Source organism: Phocoena phocoena, chromosome 14 (genome assembly GCF_963924675.1).
Source record: "Phocoena phocoena chromosome 14, mPhoPho1.1, whole genome shotgun sequence".
Lineage (NCBI taxonomy): Eukaryota > Metazoa > Chordata > Mammalia > Artiodactyla > Phocoenidae > Phocoena > Phocoena phocoena.
The window spans coordinates 13,281,767-13,304,829 of record NC_089232.1 but is presented as its reverse complement, the minus strand read 5'-3'; the positions used below and the strand labels follow the sequence as shown (position 1 = coordinate 13,304,829).

Sequence of the window (23,063 nt, the reverse complement as noted above, 5' to 3'; positions counted from 1 at the left end):
TAAATTTGTTGGGGGTTGATGCGGTTGGGGAGTAATCATTAAATGAATAAGTAGAAATCTGAAGGTTGGATTTGGATTGAATGAGGTTGATAGAGCAGTGAGGAATCTTAATTAGTCTCGGTGATTCTTGCTTATAGGGTGCATTCAGACAGTTATACAGTTATAGGCAGATTTCTGAGTTCATAATAAATTCTGTCATCTGATACCCATTCCTTTAGTCATTTGAATGGCCATTTGTCAGGGGAAATAAAATATGGGAGAGTGTACATCAGTCACCCTTCTAGGCTTGTACCTTAGTCCAGAAGAGGAACAACATAGCACCATCTTCACTTCTAATGTTCTAGTTGTCATAGACAGCATAAAGATATAATAATTTGCTTAAAAGTATTGATGAACTGTTATGAAATCCTCTCTCAACAGGCGGAATCTGATAAGCAGATGGGAAATTAGAGAACCTTATCCAAACAATTCTGGCTTTTCTTCAGTGCTAGATAGTCTATTCAGTATGGGCATGGAGACTCTTGCTGTAGCATCTAGATACCCTGTATTATTTCCATTCTTTAGATTAAGTACCAGGCCAAGAAAGAGGTCTATAAAAAGAAAATGAAGAAAAATGAAGACTCAGAGTAATTTTGCTTTTTGTTTTTGTCTGGGTAATTCCAAATGTTAATGTGAGTATTTAGTTTTAGGCTACTGACTTGACACCTAAGAATAGATAGCTCTTTAAAGAAAAATGGGCTTACTGTTGGAGAGGAGAGCTCTCCTGCCATTGTAGTGATCGTAAATGGTAGGTGGTTTGCAGTTCTATTACTACCTGTTCGTGTATGTACTGTAAAATAATCCTGTGTCGTGTGGACTGTATTTAAGCAATGATTGACTAAGATTGTAATTTCAGTAAATCTAAATGATCTCGTCCAATTAAATTCATGTGCTTCAAAAAAAAAAAAGAAAGAAAGAAGTAAAGAAAGAAATGCAAGAGGTTTACCAGGGGGTAATGCCTATGAAAGATAAGGCGGTGGAAGTAAAATCGAGCAGGGAAAGCTTTCAGAGGTAGCTTTGTTTTTCCTTCACTCTTGATGTTCCGAGTTGTCTTCTACTAGTATAATTTCCCTTCTATCAGGAGAACTTTTAGCGATTCTTTTAGAGCAGGTCTTCTGCCAACAAATTCAGCTTTCCTTCATCTGAGATTGTCTTTATTTCACCTTCATTCCTGAAGGATATTTTCACTTGGTACAAAATTTGGGGATGACAGTTCTTTTCTTTCAGTACTTGAAAAGTGTGCCACTTTCTTCTGGTCTCCATGGTTTCTATTGAGAAATCTGTAGTCATTTGAATCATAGTTCCCCTATAAGTAGTACATCACTTTTCTTGATAACTATTTCAAGATTTTTTTCTTTGTCTTAAGTTTTTAACAGTTTGATTACAAAATGTCTAAGTGTGGATTTCTCTGAATTTATCCTTTTAGGAGTCTGCTGAGCTTCTTGAATCTCTAGATTTATGTCTTTTGCCAGGTTTGGGAAATATTAAAACCATTTTTTTCTACACTATACTCTTCTGTTGTTCTAGCACTCCATTGACATGACTGTTAGATCTTTTGTTATTGTCATGCAGGGCCCTGAGGCTCTGTTCGTTTTTCTCTCAATCTTTGGTTATTCAGATTAGATCATTTCTATTGATCTTCACTGGCTTTTGCTCTGTCACCTCTGTTCTGCTGTTGAGTCCATGCAACAAGTTTTTAATTTTGATTACTGTATCTTGTTTCTTGCTGAGACTTTCTGTCTTTTCGGAAGTGTTTGCCCTTCCTTCTTGAAGCAATTTTATAATTGTTCTAACGTCTTTGATGATCCCAACATCTGTCATCTTTGCATTGTTGTCTGTTGAACATCTTATGTGAATTTAGATTTTCCTAGGTCTTCATATGACAAATAATTTTGGATTGTATTTTGGACATTTTTAATATTATGTTTGGAGCCTCTGGGTCTTATTTAAGTTCTATGGAGAATATTGATGTTTTTGTTTTAGCGGACTTGACCTGGTTGGGTTCGGGCTACTCAGTCTTCTCTGAGTTTTAAAATAGTTTCAATGTCAGCTTCGTTTCCAAAGCCATTACAGAGCTATTCAGATATGTTCTGTTTGTGTGCCAACCAGTGGCCATTCTGGGACCTGGAAACTAGGGCTGTCTCTTAGTTCAGTTTTCAAAGTCTGTGGTATGCTGCTGAGGGTCAGACCCATGCCTGTATAACTTGAGGGTGAGCCCAGGAGTTCCTAAACAACTTGGTGGGGGGATCACTTTCCTGCGTTCCTTCCTCTCTGTGATCTCCCCGCTACTTTATGGTTCTCTGGGGCTGCCATTTTAGTCACCCAGCCAGAAATCCGGGGCTTTACCTACCCTGCTCTCCTGTATATTTACCATAACTCTGCCTATATCTGGGGCTACAAGGTGGAAGGACAGAGAGAAAAGATTCAAGAGGGGTTTTTGCCCCTCGCTCTTGGGACCATAGCTTCTCTGACTGGAGAGGAAGGATCCCTTTCTAAAGGTGCCTCAGAGTTTTAGGCTTCCTGCTATGGTAGACAGAGTTCTAAAGGTCTCCCAAGATTCTTGTCCCATGGTTATTCAGTCAAACATAATCTAGGTACTGCTGTGAAGGGTAGAAATAGAAACTGATTTAACTACAGACTGCCTGGAGCTACAGTACAAGAAAAGGGAGGGAAAAAAGCATGCGATTTCCCCCGCTCTCTATGTGGTAGGAGAATACACTCCTGTTCCCCATGCCAGCACCGAAGGGCTTCTCCTGGAGCGCTCTGTCTACATCCTGGGTGCCCAGTTGTGGGTTTTGGCTGCATTGCATCCAGGCTAAGAGATATTGGAGGGAGAAAAGTAGTAAACTCACTGCCAGTTCTTTGCCTTCCTCCCCAGTCCACTTAACTACTATTCACTTTTTTGTTTCCTCAAGTAGCTACTCCATTCAGTCCTGATTTTGTAACTGCATTCAGTGGGAGAGACAGGTTGGGTTTTTAAGGATTCTTTTTTTTTAACAAATGGAGTCATAACTTTGTAGTTTTGTAGAAGTTGCTTTTTTTCACTTAAGGTGTTATGGACATTTTTCCATGTTAGTAGATACAGAGCAATGAACCTCACTTCTTAATTATGAATAGTAATACTAGCATAATAGCAGCTACCATGTCATTGAACCAATAAAGAAGTATATTAAATTATGAGGGCTGCTATAACAAAGTACCGCAGACTGGGTGGCTTACACAGACGTTTATTTTCCCACAGTTCTGGAGACAGGAAGTTCCGTATCAAGGTGTGGCAGGGTTGGTTTCTTCTGAGGCCTTTCTCCCTGACTTGCAGATAGCCATCTTCTTCCTGTTTCATCATGTGGTGTCTTCGTCTGCTTGCGCTACCATAACAAAATTCCATAGACTGGGTGGTTTAAACAACAGAAACGTGTTTTCTCATAGTTCTAAGAGACTGAGAAGTCCAAGATCAAGGTGCTGGCCAATTCATTGCCTGTTGAAGGCAGACACCCTCTTTCCTGGCTTGCAGATGGCCACCTTCTCGCTGTGTCCTCATGTGGTGGAGAGCGAGCTAGCAAGCAAGCTAAGCCCTGGTGTTTGTTCCTTGTCTTTACAAGAGCACCAGGCCTCCCGGATTAGGGCCCCACCCTTAGGACTTCATTTAACCTTTAGCACTTTCTCCCAGACTCTGTCTCCAGATACAGTCACACTGGTTGCTGGGGCTTCCATGTAGGTATTTGGGAGGGACACAGACGTTCGGTCTGTAACACATGGTCTTCCCTCTGTGCCTGTCTGTGTCCTGATTTCCTCCTTTTATAAGGATACCAGTCCTGTTGGATTAGGGCTCTCCTTAATGACCTCATTTTAACTTTATAAAGTATTGGGAGTTAGGACTTCAACACAGGAATTGTGAAAGGATGCAGTTCAACCCGTAAAAGTCTTTTTCTCTGCTTAAGATAAGGAAACTGAGGCTCACAGCCCTTGAGTAATTTTGGCCAAGATCACACATCTAGTAAGATAGAACCAGGATTCAAACCCGGGTAGATTGGGCCCAGAGCCTGTTCTTTGAACTATCTGGCCGTTCTCCTATCCCCAGTCTCCACCTTGGCACGGCAGTTGTTGGGATGTGCCACGGATTATTGAATAATCCTATGCTGGGCGTAATGGGTTTTCTTTTTTTTTTTTCTTTTTTCCTGTTAGACAGTGTTGCATTGAACATGCTTTTACAGGGATCACTGCACACCTCTGAAAATATTGCTATTGTATAATGCCTAGAAATCAATTTACTCACAGAAGTCATTGTTAAATTTATGTATTTCCCCAAAATACCCTCAAAAAATGTGCTTGTTTACCCTCCCAGCGATAATGAGTGAGAGTGGCAAGTTTTAGAAAAGAGCAATGGAAAAGCTACTTCCTGTCATAGGCTACAGATGCATTGGAATTGGGTACTTTTTTGAGGTGTCTCAGAGTGAAACAAAGGCCATTGTTTCTGTTAACTTAGGTGGGGTGAAAACATACCAAGTGGTGTATCCTGGTCAATTCATGACGTGCTTTCTTGTTTTTCAGAATTTTGATTCTGACATTAGCAGTGTGGGAATAGATGGCTGCTGGCAGGCAGACAGCCAAAGGCTTCTCAATGAGGTGATGGTGGAGCACTTCTTTCGACAAGGAATGCTGGATGTAGCTGAGGAGCTCTGCCAGGTAACAGTGTGCCACCTGCGAGAGCATGAAACGGAAACAAGGGAAGTCCTTGCAGTTTTTAAGTCTTCTAAGCCATAGGCAGATTTTTACATTTTAATCATCTGGGCTGACTTCAGTTTACTAGGAAGTTTTGTTTTTTGCTTTTTTTTTAAAGTTGGTGAAAATTATAGTCCTAGAACTTGTTATTCAAATTATTTCCTTATTCCTGCCCCAGAATGTTGGTCCCAGGTCATCAATCAAGGGTCAGAAGTGATGCTACTTTTTCAAACATCTCCTCTTTTGTTTTTTTTGTTGTTTGTTTGTTTGCTTTCTTGGAATAAGCCAGGGCATTTAATTTATTTTTTTAATTAATTTTTTTATTGGAGTCTAGTTGATTTACAGTGTTGTGATAGTTTCTGCTGTACAGCAAAGTGAATCGGCCATACATACACATATACGCACTTGCTTCTAGACTCCGTTCCCATATAGGTCCTTACAGAGCACTGAATAGAGTTCCCTGTGCTATACAGTAGGTTCTTATTAGTTATCTTCTATATACTGTAGTATGTATAAAACATCTCTTTTAAGAGGGAAGGTTAGTATAGCAGAGGAGAAAAGGACAAAGAGGTTTATATTTGCTTTTCTCATCTAGCCCAGCTTAAAGAACTTTGTTTATCAAATGAATTTCAAGCTAAAATTTACTTCAAGTGAACAGCATTTGTCTTTTATTCCATTAGACATGAAGTTAGGGGTCTCAGAAGAGTTTACCAATACCACATAGTCATAATATTAGCAGCTGCCCTGTATGGAGTATTTACCACCCTCCAAGCCCTGCCTTTATTCCTCGCTGCAACCCTGTGAGGAAGAAATGGTTGAGGAAGAAATGACTGCTCCCATTCTACAGAGGTGGAATCTGAGGTCTGGAGAAGTAACCAGCCCAAGGCCATACAGGTTCTTAGTGGAGGAACTTGGATTCAGGTCCAATTCGTGTGTCTTCAGACTCTATTCTGTGGCTTACATTCTGTGCTGTTGTATTTTCCATTTAGAAAAATGAAGGACTGTAAGGATTAAATAATTTAAAGCCAGTCTGTAAACCAGACCTCTAATGTAAGCCTTTTCTGTTAAACAATTCAGATAAGCAATAACTCAAGTCTTTCTCTGTATGTTATGGGATTTTGTGTATGTGTCCATATAAATTTCCTAAAATAAATTGTGTCATTTAGGATTAAGTTTTGTTTACAAGTAACAGAGGCCCAAAATACCAATGCCTTAAACAAGAATGAAGTTTATTTCTCTTACACAGAGATCGGAGGTAGTAAGCCATCCACTGCATATGTGGTAGCCATGTGCCGTGAAGCTCTTAGGGACCTTGGCTGCTTGTAGCTCTCCTGTTTCTAAGGTGTCCCTTGTCCACATGGTCCAGGATAGCCCGAACCCCAGCTAGACATTTTGTATTACAGGAAGGGGCAAAGAGTATATACTTATGTTTCACTGGCCAGAACTTACATCTTGCAAAGCCATGCCCAGCTTTATTCCATATGGTTATGTGCCCAGCTAAAATGGGGGGTTTTACTATTATAGAAAAGGAGGAGGAATGATACTGGGGCTCAGTCATCAGTCTTTGCCAGAGAAATGCATGGTAAAAAGAAATTATCTTTAGTGGTTTGCCTCACATTTTATAGTGTAGAACATGCTTGTACCATATCTCTTTATTCTGATTACTGCTAATGAAAGTTCTTTCAATTTTTTCAGGAATCTGGTCTTTCTGTAGACCCAAGCCAGAAAGAACCATTTGTGGAGTTAAACCGAATATTAGAAGCGTTAAAAGTCCGAGTTCTGAGACCTGCTCTGGAGTGAGTGACTGAGTTTGTTTTCTTTTAAGTACTTTGAGAGAACTCTGTAAGAAAATGGAATCAGAAAACACGTTAGAGATTTTAAGATTATATATATATCTCACCTGGGTTAGACTTCAGAGGCATCAAGGGAGAATTATTTTATTTCTTTTAGCGAAGTGAGTTTGGGGGATATGCAATATGAGAAAATGGTTAGGGCTTATTTCACTTATCAGTTGGTCTGAATTCCCATGAGAGAAGAGGGTTTCCTCTAGCTAGGCTACACCTCCGCTTTAGAGTAGCTTTATAACTGAAGGACTGTTGTTCAGATGGTCTGAGTTTGATATTTGAACTTCCATAATGTTCTGGGTTCACTGCTTGCATTCTAAAAAAAAAAAAAAAAAAGCAGTTTAATTGGTTATTGGAATCAAGTGGTATACGTAAAGAGAACAAATATTGTTATGGAGTTTTGCTCTAATTGCCGTCATAAAATAATTCACTGTGAACTGGTCATTGATGTGAATTATACGAAATTACTGGGTTAGCTCTGATAAATATTATCCTAGTACAGAGTCAGCAGAGTTTTTCATAAAGGGCCAGGTAGTAAATATTTTAGGCTTTGCAGGCCACATAAGGTCTCCGTTAGATATTTTTCTTTATTTTATTTTACAACCCTTTAACAATGTAAAAAAACCGTCTTGACCATCTGGCATACAAAACAGGCAGCAAGTCCTGTTTGGCCGGTGGCCATAGTGTGCTGACCCCTGTCCTAGAATTTTTTAATGTGAGAATTATCACCTTATTTGTTTTAAAAAGAAAGAAAGGAAGAAAGAGAAGGAGGAAGGAAGGAAAGTTATAAAATAAAAGGAAGAAACTGGGTGATAGAAGCAGTGACATTATTTTGAGGTCATAGCCTTAGAATCCTGGGATTTTAAAACTGGAAATATTTGATATCGTTGTTATCAGGACAAAAAATAGTTGGGAAGATCCTTCATGAGTTTTAAAAAATACACTTCCTTTTCCTTCTACTAACCCATTTAATTTTTCATAGGTTAGTTTTCTGTTTCTCATAATTTCTCAGTTCTTAGAAAATTTTGCAGAGTTCTAAAATCAGCCTAGGTGAACAGGCAGAGATAGAGTCCTGTGTAAATTTATAAATATCAAATTTCTGTATAAATTGTAAATATGAGGTAACTCATTTATTTTATTTTCGTTGCTGCATGTGGATTTTCTCTATTTGTGGCGAGCAGGGGCTACTCCTCGTTGTGGTGCAGTGGCTTCTCGTTGCGGAGCCTGGGCTTCAGTACCTGCAGCACACGAGCTCAGTAGTTGCAGCCCTAGAGTGCGGGCCCTAGAGCGCATGGGCTTTAGTAGCTGTGGCACGCGGGCTCTAGGGCACACAGACTTCAGTAGTTATGGCATGCGGGCTCAGAAGTTGTGGCTCGCAGGCTCTAGAGCGCAGGCTCAGTAGTTGTGGCGCATGGGCTTAGTTGCTATGCGGCATGTGGGATCTTCCCGGACCAGGGATCAAACCCGTGTCCCCTGCGTTGGCAGGCGGATTCTTAACCACTGCACCACCTCATTTATTTTAATTCTTTAAAGATGTAAACGTCACTTAAGCAGCACCACTGTGTACTATGCATATTACCTTTATAGTTTGATTTTTTTTAGATTTTATTGTGACATCCCTGTGAGATTAACTTTAATCAAGTACCTCTAATAACACCTCTTAAACAAAATATGGCAGCCATTCTTCTGTCTACTTTTTATATTCCACCTAAATGATTAAACAATTATAAAGGAGAGTGAGGGAGCCTAAATATAAAAATGTAATGGGTTTCACAGTTGTCTTATAATGATTTAGAAATAATATATGAGTTGTTATTTGAGGTAATAGTCATTTATCCATTAATTTCTCAGGTTCATCATCAAACTTTTATTGAGTGCTTATGTACCAGAGACTGTGCTGAGTATTTGGACTGCCTTAGCCCTCAAAATTCTCAAGGCTTGTTCCTTTTGGAATGAAGAAAATTCATAAGACCCTTTTAACTTTGGGCTTTTTCTGTAAGATCTAAGTTTCTGACTGGTAACTATGGCATATATATCAATGATTTCTGTAAATGTTTTCTGTTATTTGTAGCCTCAAGCAGTGCCTCTCAGGCAAAGGGAGGACTCATTCCATCCACTTGGCACTAACAGTGGAAACTACTGTACAGTAGTCCCTCGGTATCTATGGGGGATTGGTTCTAGGGACCCCTGTGGATACCAAAATTCATGGATGCTCAAGTCCCTTATGTAAAACGGCCTGGTATCCTTGCCTCTCCGTATCCACGGCTGCGGAACCTGCAGAGGCGCTCCATATCTGCAGGTTCCGCAACTGTGGATTCGGAGGGCCAGCTGTACAGTAGAAATTTTCTCCTTTCGCTTTTCTGGGAATATTGCCATGTTAAATATCTGCATATGGGGATGTAGTCATAATTATAGTTGTCTCTTTTGGAGTGCTTATTATATGCCTAGCATTGTTCTAAGCATTTTATTTGTATTAGTTTATTCAATCCTCATAATAACCCCATGAAGTAAGTACTGGGCTTACAGAGGAGGAATTGAGCCTGGAAGTTGCTCCATGAAAACAAGGATATGGAGTCAGAAGGTCAGTCGAGGCAAGCTTTACATGATATTCCCTAATATTCTCCTGTAAGAGAGTCACTTTAGAAGTAAGGGAGAAAGAGAAAAACAAATATCGTATTAATATCGCTTACATGTGGAATCTAGAAAAACGATGCAGATGAACTTAGTTGCAAAGCAGAAATAGAGACACAGATGTAGAGAACAAACATATGGACACCAAGGGGGGAAGGGGGAGGTGGGATGAATCGGGAGATTGGGATGGACGTATATACACATTTTTGATACTATGTGTAAAATAGATAACTAATGAGAACCTGCTGTACAGCACAGGGAACTCTACTCAGTGCTCTGTGGTCACCTAAATGGGAAGGAAATCCAAAAAAGAGGGGATACATTTATACATATAGCTGATTCACTTTGCTGTACAGTAGATACTAACACAACATTGTAAAGCAACTATATTCCAGTAAAAGTTAATTAAGAGAAATGAGAGATTCACTTTAGCATATTAGAGGGGCCATCAGCAGTCCTACGGTAAAGAAACCCATTTAACTTTGTAAAACCCAGTGTTTCCCATGCGTATTTAACCAAAGACTCCCTGTCTCCTAACACCTATTAAAACTCACAAAATTGGTGATCTGTAGAACATAAGTTTGGAAAATCTTAGTTTAACAGAAATCTCCATTACAGAAACTCAGACTTCTCCAATTCTTGCCTATTGGTGGATGCAAAGCAAATACTCATTCAACATATTTTATGGGCAAGGTATGGAAAATTCATTGTACTCAACTTGTACCAAAAATTTAAAAGTGTGGGACATGAGTTTCAGGGATTTTGGTTCAGATACACAGTGGAAAATCTTTCATATTTCATGGGTGGCATCTTCTCTTTGTACCTGCTGGGAGGTGCAGGAACCACCGTGGAACCACACGAGAGAGAAAGAAAAAGGTGAAAGCCTGCAGCAGTTCTCGAGGCAGCCTAGGTAGTTGAGGCAGCGGCCAACCAAAAAGATGAATGTGGATAGAGGTCATGGAAGGCCTAGATGAGAAGGAAGTCTGGTGAGCGTTACCTATTAACCGCAACTGATAAAAGACGGTGGAAAAGAAGTGAGTAAGGAATGGTGTGACATGGCCGAGAGAAGCGGCAGAAGAACAGCTAATTATATATACAGATCTAGTCAGGACCCTGCCTACTCTTTTGTTCCTGCCCCTGTATTTCTGAGTTTGTGTACAGATGTTTCTCCTCATCCAGATCACTTTATCTGTTTTTTGAGTTCCTCTTGGCACCTAGTGGCATAGTGCTTATTTCGTAGCAGGCACTCAATAAAAGATGGAATAATTTGCAGGAGAACTTTGAACAAACATGACCTCCTCCTTCATGTGGCAGATAGACGCAAAGCCAAAGATAACCAGTGTCAACAAAAGAATAACAGTAACTTACTTTGAGGAGATGGAGAAAATGAGAAAAATAGAAGCTGTCTGTAACTCTGTGCCAGTTACTGACGTTTTGAAAGTGCTGTCTCGAGGGGAAGCTGGTTGGTTGCCTTCCTAAAGGTGTTTCAAAGAGTAATCCTGCCTTGGTGGATTTGCCGCAGTCTAGAAGCTGACTCTCAACCTAGCAGACTTGGAAACCTGTTTTTTTCCAATACCCAGAGCAGGCCCAGGGGCCTCATAGCACTTGTTGAGAGGAATTTGCAGTTCTGTTTGCAAAGTCTCAGTAGAATGCCATTAAGAGAACAGAAACTAAGTGAATGATTATAAGAAAGAGATGTTATAGAATTTTTCACAGAAGAAGAGAGAAAAACTATTTCATTAGTCTCGATCACTGCAGAGTTTTCGATTAGACAGGCCATGAACAGTATCAGGCAAGCTGTTGAAGTATGAGAGGAATCCCATCTCTAAGCCTAGCGATTAGGTGAGGCTAGAAATAAAAACCACAGAGGAATGTGAGGTGAGCTTGCCATTGTGGTTTCTTGGTGCTGTGTGTGAACGGTGGGTCTGAGGAGAAGAAAGTGGTTGCTGGACTTAGAGAAATTGTGGTATCAGTGCATAAAACACAATTCGTAAGCAGAGAAGGGTTTTAGAAAGTGAAAATGAAGGAAGCAAGCCAAGGTGCCTGGTCATAGAGCCTTGGCTGCCACTGGCAAAGAGGGTGACCGGGATTGCGCTGTTTCTGGTGTCTGTTTTCTCGTTGTTAGTTTTGTCTTCCTGTAGGCAGGCAGTCTTGCTGATTCAGGCATTTTTAATAGCTACATAGAACCACAGAATAAAGACTCTGATAGATGTACTTTTGGAGAAGAGGAATCAAGGTCTGAACAAGTTGGGTTTCCCTCCCCCAGTCTGAGGGGGTTCTGTTTCGTTTTGTTTCTTTTTTTGTTTTGTTGTGTCCCAGGGGTTGTTAATTCTGAAAGGGCAGAAGAGCTGAGTTGAGGGATATTGTTTTAATTCACGGGGACCATGCACTAAGTCTGGTGGAGAGAGCGATTATTAAAAAGAAGCTAATTGAAAATGGAAAGAGGTGCCCAGTGGCAAGAACACAGAAGAGAAAAAAGCACAATGGAATATAAAGGCCAAAGGGGAAAAAATATCTGGGGTGAGGACATCATTTTCTGTTGTCTGTTCTATGTTTGTTGCTGGCAAAAGTCTGTATGAGGTTCCAAGACAGTAGGTACTCCTCAGGAAGAAGAAGAGACATGGCCATATCTTATCTGGATCCATCCTCACCAAGGACCTGGGCATTACTGGAGATGAGTGGGCAAGCTATGACTATAGAGAGATTAAGAATCTTCTTTTACAAAAAGGGAAAATTGAAAGAAACTGTCACTGAGATTAAGTGTTTAAAAGAATAAGGAGTTGAACTAGGCCAGGAGGGGGAACTAAAGGGGACTCTGGGATTTGTTCTTATAAAATGCCGAACGGTTATTAATTTAAGCTTATCAAACACTTGGTTTTGTGGTGGGAAACTAGCAGTAAATAAGGCAAAGTCATATTTAAGTACTTTATTAAAAACTCACGGGCTTCCCTGGTGGCGCAGTGGTTGGGAGTCCGCCTGCCGATGCAGGGGACGCGGGTTCGTGCCCCGGTCGGGGAAGATCCCACATGCCGTGGAGTGGCTGGGCCCGTGAGCCATGGCCGCTGAGCCTGCGCGTCTGGAGCCTGTGCTCCGCAACGGGAGAGGCCACAACAGTGAGAGGCCCGCGTACCGCAAAAAAAAAAAAAAAATCCCTAATCTATAGAACTGTGCTGTCCTATGCGCTGGCCACTTGTCAGAGGTAGCTATTGGGTATGGCCGCCAAGCCCTGTGTTACTAAGAACCTCCTGTAAAGTTGAAGGTATGATTCAAACGTGAAACACGGTAGTTCGTGTGGTTTCTTAAACAGCATGGAAGAAGGACAGAGATCCACAGCAACTCTGAGATGAGTAAAACGTTAGTAGTTCCAGCGATGGACTCAACTCATATCTGAATTGCCATTTGAAAATATCCCAGAAATCCAATGCTAGCTATCCTAAAGCAAAGTGATAGGGTTCTTCACTTTTCTGGCTGAATTCCAGTTTCTGGATTTTTTAAGCGCTTGATTTGGTCACCAGTAACATTCAGCCAGTCCACACCTGTGGAGTAAACGCATGTCACTCATTTCCCTGAGCTTCAGCTTTTACGCCCAAGAAGATAGCCCCAAGGTAGACTAGAAGAAGAAGGTATTTGTAAAGCCTTTTTAAAACGCTGTGAAAGGTTGTAGTGGAATGTGCCGTAGGAACTGGAGAGAGGCATTTTTATTCACTATTATCAGAAACAGATCCCAGCCCAGGCTGGCAGAATGGTGAGAGGAGAGATAAACAGACCAGTGCTGTCAGTTAGGTTTCTGGGAAAGAACAGCTAGCTCTGAAGGTAGAATCTTGTTCTAATTATTTTTGGATTAATATGGAAATTCTAAACATGGAGCTAACAATGGGCCAAGTCTTTTCGGAGGCCTGACGATGAAGATAATTAACGCTTCATGTTTCTGTGGGGTAATTGCATCAATGTGGGTTGTTTCTGACTTGGTCACCTAAGTAAGTAGTATTGTTTTGGGGTCTTTTAATGCAAGTGGCCCAGAAGGTCTCTCTACTAGTCACTGCAGTGGCAGTGAACAGAGAGAATTGTGACACGGTGACCTCATTGGGTGTCATTGTTTTGGTCTCCAGTGTTTCTCTAAACAAGGAATGGTTCCAAAGCTGGCATTGCTCTTATGGCACACATTGGAGATGTGGGAGCAGAATTTATTTTAGAAACCACAGTAAAGCTAATAATTCACCTGAATGTTTACACGTAGCTTGCTGGTTGTAGTATAGTGATCGTTCGGTTTTTAAAAATTAAAAATCAAAAGTTTTCTGCTAGGAATGCCATTAGCCAGAATACAGCACCCCGTTCACTTATTAACTGTTTTTTTTGTCTTTCCGTCACATGTCTTCTAGTGCTTTGTAGACAAGTGGATTCAGTTTTTGGTGCCGGTTGTAGTTTGTGCTTTTGCAGTCTCGTGTGCTTTGTTGGTTTTGGATTTGTTGTTATCAGGTTAATCAAGGTCTGTTCTACCCCTTATTCCTGCTCAGTGAATCACACAGTCCAATATTCAGTGTGAACTTCTAGCGAAGACAACTTCAAAAAATTTTGAAGGGGATTAGCTGGTACATGCTGATTCCCACAGAGTTGGTTCTATAAAAATCAAAGCAGCACTGAGTATTACATGGAAATGCCCAAGTAACTCTTTTAAATGTAATTTCCTTACTAATGACTTTGGAGAACGTTAAGCCTATCCCCTCAGTAAACACATGTTACGTAGCTTATTATTGTCTGTGCCAGTCTACCGGCTCAGTGCTTCTACGAGCCCCCTCATTTAATGCCCATAACCCTCTGAGTTGCCCCCGCTGAGAGCATTAAGTGACAGACTGCCCCGTTCACCCCACAGAGCCAGGATTTAAAGGGCCATGCACGTTTGGCTCTATTAACCTGTACCCTCTATCACTGTACCCCATGCAGAGTAGAAGGGGCACCGAGCTGAGCAAGGCAGAGCCCCTGCTTTAAGAGGCCAGAAACTGTCCTACCAAGTAGATAGTGTGTGAAGAGCTGGGAGAGGTTCAAATAAAGAACCTCTCGAGTTCTGTGGATGGAGAGATGAGTAGGGAACTTGTAGAAAATATGGTCATTGAGCCTGGGCCTTGAATTTTTCAATTCCGTTCTCAGCTACTCAATCTGTTTGATTGTACTTTTGTAAAAATGTAACTAGCACCTGCACTGGGAGATAGGACCATGGCTTCTAATTTCATAGAAGGAACAAGTCCTCTATCTGGACCAGCTTTCATTCACCTGGACACATCACTGTTGATGGTGATGCATATTGCTACATCAGGTTGTCTGAATCTGTTTGCATGTTTTTCTTGGCCTGCACCTCTCTCTGCCTCCTTTGTGTTCTCAAGAGGCCTCTTATTTTCCTCCTTTAATTCTTTATACCACATGGCAGATGCCTCTAATTTACCCTGTCATCATCAACCTCTTGGTTTTCCAGCCTTCCCTTAGAAACAGGAGTGGAGGGGCAGAGATCTCGGTGATGACAGGCCCCGTTCCCAAGCTTCTTTCTCCGTTGTATCACTCTGGGCTGTCTTTGCCTTTATAAAGTAACCTCCTGCCTCTGAGAGCCTTATGTTTTTCCTCTCCTATTTCTTTTCTCTGTTGAACCGATGGACAGTTCTCTCTGTACGATTCCAGTGTGCCCAGATTTCATTTACCACAGTTTAGGTAAATAACACCAATTCCCCAACAACACAGTTCAGATTTCAGTCACCATGAAGTGTTGTGAGTAATTGCATAAAATAAAAACTTCCCTGCCAGCTCTTCAGTCCACAGATACATAATAACACATGTGCTTCATGATCACGACTGGTCACCTCACTGCTTTTTCAGTCTGCTGGTGATTGGTCACAGTGCAATTCCTTTCACCCTCAGACAGCAGAGGTGTGGTTGTGTTGCTTCCTTGCCTCTGCTGATAAGCCCACGTGACACATTACAGAAATGGATCATTGAAAGAGGGACTTGGTCAACAAAGATGAATTGCTAGAAGTGAAACTGAATGCATTGAGGAAGATTTGAAAATGATGACAGCAAAGTGAAGCTAGGACAAGACCTAGGCCTACATGAAGCTATGGTACACTGCATATTGAAAAGTCCTATGAATGTAAAAACCAAGGTTAAAGGCGCTTCAACACCTTTTAATTTAAATCGCGCTGGGAACAGAAAGCTGCTTGCGATTTAAATGATGGAGCATTTACTTCCACTTTGTTTGTAAAAACAAACAAAACAAACCAAAACACCTCCCATCAGTTTGGCTAACTTTCAGGCCAAAGTGCCTAAGTTATTAGTTGCCTCATTGAAAGAAAACAGTTTAAAAAGGAGATTGAGGAAGGACTTTACTGCCAGTAAAGGATGGTTTCAGCATTTCAGAAATCATCGTGAATCGACTAACGTTAAACTGTCTAGGGAGGCTGCTAGCGTGGATAAGAAAGCTGCTGTGAAATTCGTACCCAGATTCCAAAGATTAGGTAAGGCAGGTGTTAACGATGATTGTCCAGAGAGACAACCCCATCGAGAACCTACACAACTAGAGATGTAGGACCACGAAGTGATCATGAAGGATACCAAAATAGATGAACTCTCTCGTTAGGAGGCAGCGCAGAGTGTTAAACCTATACTCACCTGGCTGGTTAACTGTGGCCCAGGAATTAGGGTCAAGAAAATACAAACATGGGGGCCCGGGTACAATCTTGGGGATGAGGGAGAGGCCGCGTCAGCAAGCGTTTCACCCTAACGCTTAAACGTGCTTTTACATGTCTGCGGGGCTAAAAATGGGGTAGATCAGCCTTAGCTTAGAAAGTGGCATTTTGCCAGAGAGGGAGAAACTTAGAAATGTTTATTCTAATCCCTGGCCTTGTGAGATTTAAGCTCAATGTACTATTCAGAAGTTAAATGAAGATAATACAGTGTTTCAGAATAGACTGACAAGAAACATGACCCTTAAGAAATACAGGAAAACTTGTATTCTATGAATTTAGGTTTTGCATTCTCCCTACACTCTCTCTGCAGCTCTTTTTTGTAATCGGTATCTACTTTTCTAAGAATATTGTAGGGGGACAGCAATTAGCAATGCTCGTTTTTCCTGATTATTTTGTAGCCCTGTCTATAGCAAAATTTGAAAGTGTGTCAAAATAAATTCAAGGTGTAAATTAGGAATTACATTGTCTAAATGCCTCTCCAAGTTTAAAAATGAGGTACATATATTTATAGCTTGAAAAGCTTGAATTTCTAATTCGTAGCCTGAATTACTTTTAACAAAAGTAATTTGCAATTACCGTTAGCTCTTTGATGAAAAAAGAAAGTTAAGAAATTTTGTTTAGTTTTACATTAGCTAAAAAAGTTAAGTATAAAAATAAGTAATATATGTTCATCATAGAAAACTCTCCTTTTTTTTTTTTTTTTTTTTTTTTTTTTTGCGGTACGTAGGCCTCTCACTGTTGTGGCCTCTCCCGTTGCGGAGCACAGGCTCTGGATGCGCAGGCTCAGCGGCCATGGCGCATGGGCCCAGCCGCTCTGCGGCATGTGGGATCTTCCCGGACCAGGGCACGAACCCGTGTCCCCTGCATCGGCAGGCGGACTCTCAACCACTGCGACACCAGGGAAGCCCCCACTGTTTGTACTCTAGAGGCCTGCGTCACTGTACTTTGGATGATTCAAAACCGCATGTTGTTCTTTCCCTCATTAGCACTGTTGTACAAATCTTTTTGGTGCTGTGTGTTGACACTGTATGTTATTTACACAGCTTTATCTGCCTGATTAGACTGAAAGCATCTTGAGGGTAAATACTTATGATTACTGTTTTTAATCTCAAAGCACGTATAGCACCAGATCTTGCACCAGTGAAAGTTTAAACATAGACGTTCCCCTTCAGCATCCTGTGTTTCATTTATAAACATGCCAGTTTAACAGGAAAAGAGTAGTGGATCTAGGCAGTCAGTAGTCAATCTCATGGCTGACACCTGCTTCATAGTGTGGCCAGGTACAGTTCCATATATGTCAGAGACAGTCCTGTCTTGGTGTTAAACCTTATTAAATATGTAATTGTCATCTAACTTAATATTTTTTCTTTCTTTCACTGGCTGCAAAGCATCTTTAGGTATAGTTTGTTTACCTTCTTTACGAAAGTCTCTGGGCCTAGGGCTTGATGTTACCACTGACGTCCACAAGATGGCAGACTAAACCCATTTTTGGTGTCAGGTGTTTGAAACCATTTTTAACACACATGCTCGTGCTCTTAATTACTGTTAAAAATCTTTTCTGAAAAAAAAAAAATCTTTTTTTGCTTTTTCTTTAGATGGGCGGTATCAAACCGAGAAATGCTCATAGCCCAGAACAGCTCCTTGGAATTTAAGCTACACAGGCTCTATTTTATTAGCTTGTTAATGGGTGGAACTACAAATCAACGAGAGGCATTACAATATGCGAAAAATTTTCAGCCATTTGCCCTGAATCATCAAAAAGGTGAGTCTAGAGTCAGCTGTTTTTAATGGTTGGAACAGGACCATGGCCGCCACTGGAATTTAAGTTTATCTTAACTAGATCTAATATACATTTGCTAATAAGCTGAAACAATTGTAGATGATAAATCACTTACTAAAAAAAGCTTCTTGGCTGGCTCTAGAACAAAAGTGAAGCATTAAAGCCTCTTAATTGAAAAGTCAGAGAGAGACATTGCATTTTGGGGGATTCTACATTAACCTGAGGAGACTGAGAAAACGTAAAGTATGCCCTTGGCATCCCCCCACCGTACTGCTGTTGTGGCCACGACAGAGTGTCTGAAGGTGCAACAGGGTAGCAGCAATTACTCCCAGGTGTCAGTGTAGAGGGACTGACTAGTTTTACAGCCAAAGATACGTGATGACCCCATTTATGACATTATTATTACTTCTCTAGATAATGGTAATTATACTATGCTGTGTATAAATTATAAGTTCGGTATTTAGTGCTTCCCTTTTCTTCTTCTTTTTCTCTGTGCTGTTTCTTTGATAGAAACCAAGCTTAAGTACCAGAATTTTAAAAGACATTGTCAGTAAGTTATTTTATGCCATGTCAGCTGGGGGAATTCTTGCCTTTTTCAATGTATTGCCTGAAAGCTCTGTTTCAGGTGTGATCATTCACACCTCCAAATTGCTTCTGCTTTTGTTTAGACATTCAGGTTTTGATGGGAAGCCTCGTGTACCTGAGACAAGGGATTGAGAACTCACCATATGTTCACCTGCTTGACGCAAACCAGTGGGCTGACATCTGTGACATCTTTACACGGGATGCCTGTGCCCTCCTGGGGCTCTCCGTGGAGTCCCCGCTCAGTGTCAGGTATGGAAGTTGTCCTGTTACTGAAATGTGCGTTGCATTGGTTAGTTCTGCTTAATTTGTTGTCTAGTTCTTGACGTTTAAAGCTGAGAGAACGTGTGTCTTTCTGAAGAAGGGTACAGTTGGTATTTCAAGAGATCGTCACAGTTGGCAGTGACCTAGTTCTGAGTGTGGTCTGTGATCCTTTGGGGGGGTCTCTGAGAGCCTTTTCCACTGTGTTCACGTTGTGGGTTAAACTGCTCCAGCCTTAGCACAGATCGGGGCAGTGGTCCCAAACCCCACAAGGACTGGCTGTATTCCTCATCCACCACACACTTGCAGATATTTTAATTTTACTTAAGAATGTTCTTGACAAAACGTTAGAAGTCACTCACTTTATTAAATTTCGACCTTTGAATATACATCTTCTTAACATTCTGTGTGCCCAAATAGGAAGCTCAGATAAAGCACTTCAGCTTGTGCCAAATCATGAGGCAGTGTGATGACTGTCTCAAGAAAAAGCATCTGTATAATGTTTGAGTTACGAGCTAAAAGCTAGTTGCTTTTTTCCTGGAACACAGTTTTCACTTGAACACAGTTTTCACTTTTACGTCTTAGAAGACAGACTATAGTTACTCACACTCAGGTTTTTGGCAGATATTTATTCAGATGAATGAACTAAGCTTGTCGCGTCAGGGAAAGCAACTGGTGGTATCTTTTGCTCCAGTGGTAAAATTCAAGATTGTAAGCTAAGATAGAAAGTTGGGAAAACTTGAACCGACCACTGTAAGCTTGACAGTTCCCCAATGCTTAAAGACATTTCTGATGAGATTGGTGGTAATAATAATGAATTTGAATTTTTTGATATTACATAATGAAATGTGCTAACACTTGGAAGATCAGTAAGATCTCAACAAAATCATGCATGAGTAAAAGATTCATTCAGAGTACGAGACCATTGGATTTTAGTGGAGCAGGGTACAAAAAGTACAATGGCAAGGATTCAGATTCCACTTTCCAACTAACATTAAAAAAAACTAGTACTTGTTGGGACTTCCCTGGTGGTCCAGCGGTTAAGACTCCATGCTCCCAATGCAGCGGGGGACTGGGTTCGATCCCTGGTCAGGGAACTAGATCCCGCATGCCACAACTAAAGATTCCACATGCTACAACTGAAGATCCCGCGTGCTGCAACCAAAGACCCGGGGCAGCTAAATTCAAAACAGAACAAAACTACTATTTGTTGAGTTTTGGTGTGGCATTAAAGAAGACTATCCACAGTTACCTGAAAAGGTGGTGTAAGTGCTACACATCTGTGTGAGGCTAGATTTCTTTCACTTACTTCAACCAAAAGAATACATTGCAACAGATTGAATGCAGAGGAAGTCGTAAGAATCCAGCTGTCTTCTGTTAAGCCAGACATTAGAAAGATTTGTAAAAATGTAAAACAATGCTGCTCTTCTCACAGGTTTATTTTTGGTTTGGAAAACACAGTTATTTTTTGTGAGACTGTTATTTATAACATGTTTTTTATTTTTAAGTGAATTAATCAATATTTTAATTCTCAGTTTTAATTTCTAATACAATAAATAATGATAGATATAACCCACAAAACTAAATGCTCTTTGAGATCCTTAATGTTTAAGCCGGTAAAGGGGTCCTGAGATCCAAAAGGTTTAAGAACCAGTTTTAAGAAATAACGTTTTGGGGACTTCCCTGGCAGTCCAGTGGTTAGGACTCTGCTTCCACTGCAGGGGGCGCGGGTTCGATCCCTGGTCGGGGAGCTAAGATCCTACATGTGCCTTGCTGCTCAGCCAAAAAAAAAAAAAAGAACCTTTTTAGCTCTTCTATTTATTTGGCTCCTCCAGTGTTTTGAATCCCTGCAACGTGCCAGGCATTGTGTGGGACACAGAGATGAACAAGGCGCAGCCTGCATTCCACAGGGGCTCCACCCGAACGGAGGAGACAGACTCGTGCAGTTAACTGTAAGGTGTGGTGGGGCTGCAGGTCTGGTTCTCTGGGACCGACTCTGAAATGAGCGGAGACTCACGTGCAGGAAGTGCGCTGGGATCAGCTCCTGTGGGGAATGAAAGCAGCAGGGTCAGGCAGAGGGAGAAGCTGGACTGTCATCCAGTCTCACCAGAGGCCTCAGTCCACCCCTGCGGAGCTCTGGAGCTGCAGTGGCCTGTGGAGTTGTCCCAAATTGGTGCAACTTTTGTATCCTCAGGTGGAGCAGTCATCGAACGTGTCCCTGGTCAGGTCGCTTTCTCCAAATGAGGACAGTCCTGAAGGGGACTCAGTGGAGAGCTGACCGCCAGCACTTCTAGATGAGAAAGGTGCTTCTGCCCTGTACAGGGGTGATCTGGGTCTGGAAGGAACTGTGAAAGAAAATGTTTCAGAGTGTCATTAATGTTAAGAATGCCATTAATGGACTTCCCTGGTGGCGCAGTAGTTGAGAATCCGCCTGCCAACGCAGGTGACACGGGTTCGAGCCCTGGTCCAGGAAGATGCCACATGCCGCGGAGCAACTAAGCCTGTGCACCACAACTACTGAGCCTGCACTCTAGAGCTCGTGAGCCACAACTACTGAAGCCCACGTGCCACAACTACTGAAGCCTGCGTGCCTAGAGCCCGTGCTCCACAACAAGAGAAGCCACTGCAGTGAGAAGCCCAGCCACTGCAACAAAGAGTAGCCCCTGCTTGCCCCAACTAGAGAAAGCCCACGCACAGCAACAAAGGCCCAATGCAGCCAAAAATAAAATAAAATAGAATAATTAAAAAAAAAAAGAATGCCATTAATGACTGGTAGGCAGAGCTTATTAAATCTGGTGGTTTTGTAAACTAAGACTGTGTGCGTGCACGCACGCAAAATAGGGGGCTTTGTAATGCTTTGAATCCAATGGCCGGGGTCCTCTGCACATAGCACGGAGTCTGGAGGAGTTGACGTTTCCTAGGACCAAGCTTTCTGACACCTGGCCTGGCATTAACATTTCCTCTTCTGCCTTCCCAGTTTCTCAGCAGGTTGTGTGGCACTGCCAGCTTTAATTAATATCAAAGCTGTGATCGAACAGAGGCAGTGCACTGGAGTTTGGAACCAGAAAGATGAATTACCTGTGAGTGCCATTTTCTGTTAGTTATTACCTCTCCTGTCATTAGAAGAACGTGGATGTTAAGGATTTTAAATGCCTGTCTTGCCTTTTAATCAGGGAACATTATTGTGGCCTTTTGACAGGGATTCTTTTATGTGTATGTAGACATGATTAAACAGTAGAAGTGGGGAGCTAGTACATTTTGGAGGCGCTGGAGGAGCTTTCTTACCATTTTGACTTAGAGTGGCAGTGGCAGCTAATGAAGGAAAGCATCAGAAGTGGGGAGGGTGGATATACTGTAGCATGTGGTATGTTCTAAGTGCAGTTGCTAAACCACTCGTACTGTGAACTTTTTAAAATATGAAAGCAGTGAGTCAACTTGATTTAGTTTTGTCTGGAACATTGATATTTATGAGATCATGGGCTTGTGCTGGTTATATTTTTCTTATACCAATTAAAATAAGTGTATAGCTGTTAAAGGTCGTCGCAGTGACATCTGCGGTCATCAGTGGCCCTCCCGTGCCGTGTGTCCACCGTTGTCATGGACTGGGCCATGGTTTTAAACATCTGCTCCAGTCACTTGCCAACTCTGTAACTTCTCAAAGCAGTAGTTTGTCCGTCTCTGAAATGGGGACCGTCCTTCTCTTTATGGGGCTATTAAAGGCTGGAGGTAACAGAGGGTTGCTTAGAATAATATAGGACACATAGTAGGTAGTCAGGTTTTGTTGCCGTAGTAGTTACGACATGGAGCAATAACAAAGGTCATCGTGTGTGTATGTTTCCATCAGGCCTCTGACAGTAGGCACTGAAACTTTGACGGGAATTATCATTCCTGTCATGACTTGGTCACAGATCCTAAAGGGCCAAAATACGCATTTGGCTTTTTGCTTTTTTTCTGCCACCTCTGTGCGCAGGTTTATCTGCAATTACCCTGTTCTTCCAGCTGGTAACTGTCGGTTGGTTGCCCCAGCTTCTCAGAGATCTGTCCTGATTAAAGGCGCAGGTGCACTGCCAGTCCTGAGCGTGGTCGGGACACGAGCAGTACCCTGCATGGCTGCTGCTCATCTGAGCGAGTGAAACGAACTTGAACCTTCACTCGCTCTGCCGAGGCAGGTGCCTGCAAGAACCTGGCGTTTCCCAGGTGTTGTCAGTAGCTTTGACACTCGCGCCCTAGAGCAAAGCACACTGAAATCTGAATTCACCCAAAGCCTGTGTGTCAGGGTGATAAAACAGTTGCGGGGCGGGGGTGGGGGGCAGCCGGGGGGGCAGCCGGGGGGGTGATCTGGTCATTTTTTCCCAGGATTATTGTTACACTTTGCCACCTTTCTGGAAAGAACCTGAGCAATAGACTATTATGTTGATACAGCCATTTTAGATTTAAAAGGAAAGAAAACAGTAAGAACTGATGTTTGTGGAGCCTCTG

General features: G+C 41.8%; 1 protein-coding gene across 1 annotated transcript in view; it reads left to right on the top strand.

Annotated features, from left to right (window-relative positions):
* Nucleotides 1–23,063, top strand: part of RMND5A (required for meiotic nuclear division 5 homolog A) — a 54,684-nt gene that overhangs the window by 29,053 nt on the left and 2,568 nt on the right. The window contains exons 3-7 of the mRNA XM_065891210.1: nt 4,588–4,722; nt 6,454–6,554; nt 17,557–17,723; nt 18,410–18,575; nt 21,562–21,664. Coding sequence (XP_065747282.1) covers nt 4,588–4,722; nt 6,454–6,554; nt 17,557–17,723; nt 18,410–18,575; nt 21,562–21,664 — 672 coding nt within the window. The remainder of the gene's footprint in view (nt 1–4,587; nt 4,723–6,453; nt 6,555–17,556; nt 17,724–18,409; nt 18,576–21,561; nt 21,665–23,063) is intronic.